General features: G+C 43.6%; 1 protein-coding gene across 5 annotated transcripts; it reads left to right on the top strand.

Annotated features, from left to right (window-relative positions):
- The first annotated feature begins 3,919 nt into the window (after positions 1-3,919).
- On the top strand, positions 3,920-5,627 carry LOC108024797 (class E basic helix-loop-helix protein 22). 5 transcript variants are annotated; one of them, XM_050888480.1, is made up of 5 exons: positions 3,920-4,064; positions 4,593-4,792; positions 4,856-5,099; positions 5,227-5,435; positions 5,494-5,627. In XM_050888480.1, the coding sequence occupies exons 1-5, from the start codon at positions 4,018-4,020 to the stop codon at positions 5,619-5,621; spliced, it is 828 nt and encodes a 275-aa protein (XP_050744437.1). In that variant the 5' UTR covers positions 3,920-4,017; the 3' UTR covers positions 5,622-5,627. The 5 variants fall into 5 exon arrangements, with proteins under 5 accessions (XP_050744437.1, XP_050744435.1, XP_016950405.1 ...); XM_050888478.1 differs by having other exon boundaries at positions 4,856-5,126; XM_017094916.3 differs by having other exon boundaries at positions 5,227-5,438; positions 5,494-5,621.
- Positions 5,628-5,678: the final 51 nt, after the last annotated feature.

Below are 5,678 nucleotides of genomic sequence, written 5' to 3'. Positions count from 1 at the left end.
ACGTGTGAACTGAGCGGCGGACGGTGGCTAACTAACCGACCGACTGACTGGCCCGCAAAAGCCCCAGAGTCTGAAGCGATTGGCGTCGCCTTCGGCTGCGGCTACCGAAATTCACGATTCCACAGGCCGCCGCAGAGGAGGGTACTATGGGATTTTTCATATGGTTGCAGCACACCGAATCGGAACCTGGCCAGGTGCCACAGCAGAAATTCTTTAAAAAAGGTGTTAAATCAGGTTTTTCTGCTGTCCATTTCTGCAGAATTTTTAAATTAACTTACTGTTGGTTTAAGCGGTCTCTCTTTAATAAGTCTTCATAAGATAGGTCATCCTAAATTATTATAAGATTCATACAAACCACATAAAATTGAAGTTTTATTTACAGTTTATTTAATGTATTAAGCTTTATTAATTGCTAAAAATATTTGGTTTAAGCAAAATATAAAAAATATAATTTTTTTTAAATTTTTTAGTCTTAAGTAAGAGTATTTAGAGTTCGCCTCGGTCTCAAACCTGCACTTTCTTCTTTTTTTTGCACGCCTTGTTTGTTTTGGTTTTGTTTTATAATTCACAGCACAAAGAACACCAGCAAATTGGTTTTTTTTTTCATTTTGGGTTCATTAAAATGTATTTACACGTTCATTGATTACTAGTTTCGAGCCGAAAGCTCGCATGTTTGCTCATTGAGAAGCGCTGTGAAGTGCGCGGGCGACAGCTGAATGTCATCCCCGAGTGAATCTGTAAACCTCATTGAACCCGGGCATCAATATTTCCCTGTGTTTTCAGGTGGTCTTCCGACGATCGCAAGTGGACAGCGTTAATCGAAATATATGCTAATTTTGGAGAAGCTCGCCGAAGTTGGCCAAAATCGAGGACAGGTTGGAACCTCGATATTTCCAAAATGTTTAACGTGAATTATGGTATTTTGAACGTGCAGTCAAACGCAAATAAGCAGATTTTCTTGTGAATCTCTCCGAAAGGCTAAGTAAAGTTCTGCATTATTTAATAATACGTTTTGAAGAAGTTTTAACAACAAAAAGCTCAGGAATTTCTCCCGCGAGAAAAGCCTTTCCGAAAACCATACAGATAATTTTCCAACCAATTTTCCTTCTGAAGCTCCCATGAAAAGCTTTCCATTTTGAAGCCGAAACTCACCTCAGCCTGTGGCGCTAAGGATGTTTGTTTTTCCCAGGATGCTCTAACACGGCGAACCGGAACCCATGAAATATCAGGGTCTTAGCACGCATTAAAACAACATCAAAATAAACAAGCAATTTCGCAGACAATTGCTCGAGGCAGTTCGAAGCAGCCGCAGCGAATTGCGGTCAAAGGACGAAGGACGAGGGGTAAAAGTTCCACCAGAGGATGGGGTGGGATTATCCTTGCGGAAAAGTGCTCGGTGCTTGGGTCGTGTGCCGCTACACAGATTCACAGAATGGATTTGCTCTGGTTTGGATGCAAAGCGCTAATCGATATGTACCAGACGAGGGTCGAGGGTCCTGCCTCCTGCCTCCTGCCTCCTGAGTCCTGTCAGCAACTTCAATGGGGATGGCCTGCGGTTGATGGCTGCGTTCGCAACTCCTTGACACTATCAATCTGTTTTATTTATTTGCCCAGTGTGTGAGAACCATTTGATTCAATTATGCCAACTGAGTGATCTCAGATAATCTTTGGCTAGGTTAGAAAAAAACTTATATAGATAGAGTTTTTAAGCTAACCCTGTTTAGTAGCGCACTTTGATTTAAACACTAAGAAAATCCATCACTAATATTAACTAAGTCAGCCGTAGAGATACGCACCTAATTTATTTTTAATCAACTTGATTATCAAATTAAAGTAAGGCAATAGCAATATCAAAGTACACATTTTGACTTTGTTAATGGTCTTATTTTAGAGATAATTTCACTAGCATAACAGAACATGTTTTGGCAGATAGTGCAAGTTTCAAGTTAGTAAAAAGATAGTTATTTTGAAATAAATAAGTTCACAAAGGCAGTAATTTCTATAACTTATTCCCACAAAACTTGCAAGTTAATTGGTCTTCGGTTTAAAAATATAACCCCTACTTAAATTGGCAAGTTCCTTGCAGCTTAGAACCAAAGGACTTTTCAAGTAATACTCTTATATGCAAATCAAATGGATTTAGGATATTCATTCTATTTGCTTTTGGTTTTCCCACAGTCCGTGACTTACACTTCCTTCGGTGCACTCGTTTGAAATGCGATAATTTAATTGTGGTGCGATGACAAGTCCACCTCAGTGGGTTAGGGTTAGGGCTAGGATTAGGGTACGACCATGGTTCGCAGGGCGGTTTTCCTGCGGCAATTGCCAAAGTTAAATTAACAATCGTGTTTACATTGGTTGGTAACAAGATTTCACTTAAGGATGTCAGCTTTGTGCGCGGCCACACATTCCTATCTGCCGCTCAATCGTTTTGGACTCCGAATTCTCTGCCGGATTCGGGCACTTACCCTCCATCAAAACTGATTACTGTCATCAGAGCCCGGCGCTCTGGGGTGCGAGGGGTGTTCGAAGGGTTCGAAAGTGTGCGCCGACGCGTGCGACAAGCAAATTTGTCTGGTAATGAAAAGGTTTGCGCATCCGCATCCCTGACATATTGCCGGTCCTTTTGTTCGGCGGATCGCACTGCTCGGGATTTTCGCGCCTCGGGTTAGGGCACGTGACCGGGTCGCCTGACGGGGCGGGGCATCCTCCACTTTGACGTGGCTGACGTAGCTAATTTGCGAGCAAACCAAAACATCAAATAAACATAATTCAATTTCAACAATTGCCCCGTGACTGTGGCTGTTGACAAAGCCTGCGGCTTCGAGTGGTTCCCGATCCCGATCCTGATCCCGTTTCCGGCTCTGGTTGGGTTAAATGATCCGTGAAATGTAGCAAGCAGCTCTATCTGCCTTGGATCTAATTGTTCTGGCTCTGCATCCCGTGGGAATCAAACTTTGCCAGAGTCAGATCAACAGGTCCTCGGACCCCTATTTAGTGCTCCGATTACTGGCAGACCTTTCGATACGGAACCTTCTCTCGCATATGTCTGCAAAAATGACTTTAATGTGCGATACGATAGGGTTATCTGGGGTAGGGTAAGTCAGGTTCCCCTCCTCAAATATATTGCTTCTTTTCCACCCACATCATCACAGTGGTGGACACAAACATGGCGGCTTCCTGCTGTGCGAAATATAATGGCAGAATGTCAAAAACAGGTGAAGGAAGCACAAAGTGAGTACTGGAGCTGAAGCTGAAGAAGAAGGAAGGGGCTGGAATGGTGGGTTCTCGGTATAGAAGACCTAAAGATGCCCTACAATCGATAAGGAAAACTTTGAGGTTTGATAAAAATCCGTTTCCTGGAGGTTCGAAAAAAACGTATATAAGTGGCTTAATTTCCTGTACTTTAATTAGATTTCATAAAAATCAGGGACCGCAACAGGTAAAATTTCTATTTCAAAAATCGCTTTAAAAAACTTATTTTATTATATATAAAATATCGAGACACGTCATCTAGGTAATCCCAAATTAAATGAAAAAACTCCATAAATATTTTTTGATTTTATTTTTTATTTAATACCCCATATTTGAACCAAGACCAAACTCCTTGAATTCCAATCTTTCAGAACCCTGACAAATCAATTATCGTAATTAACTCCAGATCAAATCTCCGCCCTGCAATCGAAGGGCAGCCGGAGGCGAGTAAGCCCAACGAATTTCCCACAGCATCCGTTCCATTCGCAGGGGCAAACACCCTGTACTTGGCAGGCTCCGCCCATCGAGCAGAGGGCGCACGGCGACTGGCTGCCCGGACGCTTAGGGGTGGAAAGGTCCTGGCCAGAGTTGCGGCATTTCCAATTGGATCTGCGGCACTATAAAAGGCCCGCAATTCCCGGGAGATGCACTCATTAAAGTTTATAACTTATTGGACAGCGGAAGTGCGTAATAGAGTCGGGAAAAGTTGAACATCCTTTTGCAGTAGAAAAGTTACCTTAAGTGAAAATAGTTAATAAAAGAATGTCGCGAAATCAATTGCCAGACTCGTCCTCGTCGCCTCCCATTAGGTACGCTGTTTCTGCCATAATCTAAATACTAAAATTAAATTTGTAACATTGATGAGCCTAAATCAATTAAAATGAATCTGAATCTTCTTAAAAATCATCTGCAACTTAAACAAAAATCTATAACGCCAACTTACTTTGTGTTTATTATGTAGTACATTTCTAATAAACTTAAAATATCATATAAAATTGATTTTAAACACGTTTTAAAGCGCATAATATGCGTGCAACTTATGCAGCCATTTATTGAGAATTAAAATAAATAAATAAAAAAAACTGGGTGTGGCGTCCCACGTAAAAAAATGTATTAAATTTTGTCTACGCCGTCGGTAACAACTCTCGACCAAAAAATGAGATGTTCGTAATACATAATGTATTTACCAGAGATATATAAAGTATAAAATATATAGGTCTTACTAGTTTTGAAACCGAATCTTAAAATATATAATTCTTCCACGCAGTGTATTAAAAATAACTTAATATTAGTTGAATTTTGTCTTATCTTACTTATGAACTCCCCTTTTCCTTTAGTCATCTACCCTTTCACAATTTCGACGATGATCTGATCAACGATCTGCCCTCCTGCATTTATGCTGGCCAGCATCAGGGTGGAGGAGCCACCGGCGGAGGTGGTGGTGGTGGGTCAGGAGGAGGCGGCGGCAACTCAGCGCTGCGCCTCAATTCCAACAACCTGCGCCACATCCAGCAGCATTATATGCAACACAGCGGAGGTAAGTTGGAAAATATAGAAAAGTCCTCAGAAAAATCCAACAATCACCATTCGAATCCTTCAGAGAATCTGCTGGACTCCTCCACCAATCCTATGGGGGTGCACAATGCCGGCGGCGGAGCACCCCTGATGTGCAACAGTCCCAGTGCCAGCAGCAGCGGAGGCGGTGGCAACAACGGAGGATCAGCCACTCCCGGCGGCGGAGGTGGCCCCAATCCCGGCTATGGAGCCGTGGGAGCCACAGCGGCGTCCAGCTACAAGATGCAGCGACAGGCGGCCAATGTGCGGGAAAGGAAACGCATCCAGAGGTCCGCCCCAACTGGGTACACCAAATGGTCTTTTCCATTTTACAACTTACTAGCCCCCGAGTTATAAGCCAGATCTTGTGACTAACGAGCTTTCCCTTTCTATTTTCGATTTTCTTGCGCTTTGCAGTAGCATCAATTCGGCCTTCGATGAGCTGAGGGTGCACGTGCCCACTTTTCCGTACGAGAAACGTCTGAGCAAGATCGACACTCTGCGCCTGGCCATCGCCTACATATCCCTGCTGCGCGAGGTGCTGCAGACGGACTACGATCCTCTGACCTATGTGGAGAAGTGTCTGCGGGGCGAGATCAAAGCGGACAGGGCCAATTGGAATACGAGTGGTGAGTAGTCGCCTAGGCAGGAATACCAATGGTCAATAAACTGTTTACCTTGCAGATCTCACGGCTCGGCTTTCCTGGATTAACTGGGAGAACCTGGGCGTCCATCCTGGCAGGCGCACTCTGCTCACCTCGCTGGCTCTGTCCTCGGAGCCCCTGTGCGGAGCCCACTGCGGAATGCCATAGATGTGAACTGAAATGCAAGGCTTAGCCTGTTAAACTGCTGAAAGCACTTACTATATA

The sequence above is a fragment of the Drosophila biarmipes genome, chromosome 3R (genome assembly GCF_025231255.1).
Source record: "Drosophila biarmipes strain raj3 chromosome 3R, RU_DBia_V1.1, whole genome shotgun sequence".
Classification (NCBI taxonomy): Eukaryota; Metazoa; Arthropoda; class Insecta; order Diptera; family Drosophilidae; genus Drosophila; species Drosophila biarmipes.
The sequence above is the reverse complement of the archived record's forward strand: the minus strand, read 5'-3'. Positions and strand labels throughout refer to the sequence as shown.

Coding starts and splice junctions, on each gene's coding strand:
- LOC108024797 (XM_017094917.3), top strand. CDS start 4,018: ATGTCGCGAAATCAATTGCCAGACTCGTCCTCGTCGCCTCCCATTAG. Junction 4,065..4,592: donor TCCTCGTCGCCTCCCATTAG/GTACGCTGTTTC, acceptor CTTTTCCTTTAG/TCATCTACCCTTTCACAATT. Junction 5,127..5,226: donor CCAACTGGGTACACCAAATG/GTCTTTTCCATT, acceptor TGCGCTTTGCAG/TAGCATCAATTCGGCCTTCG.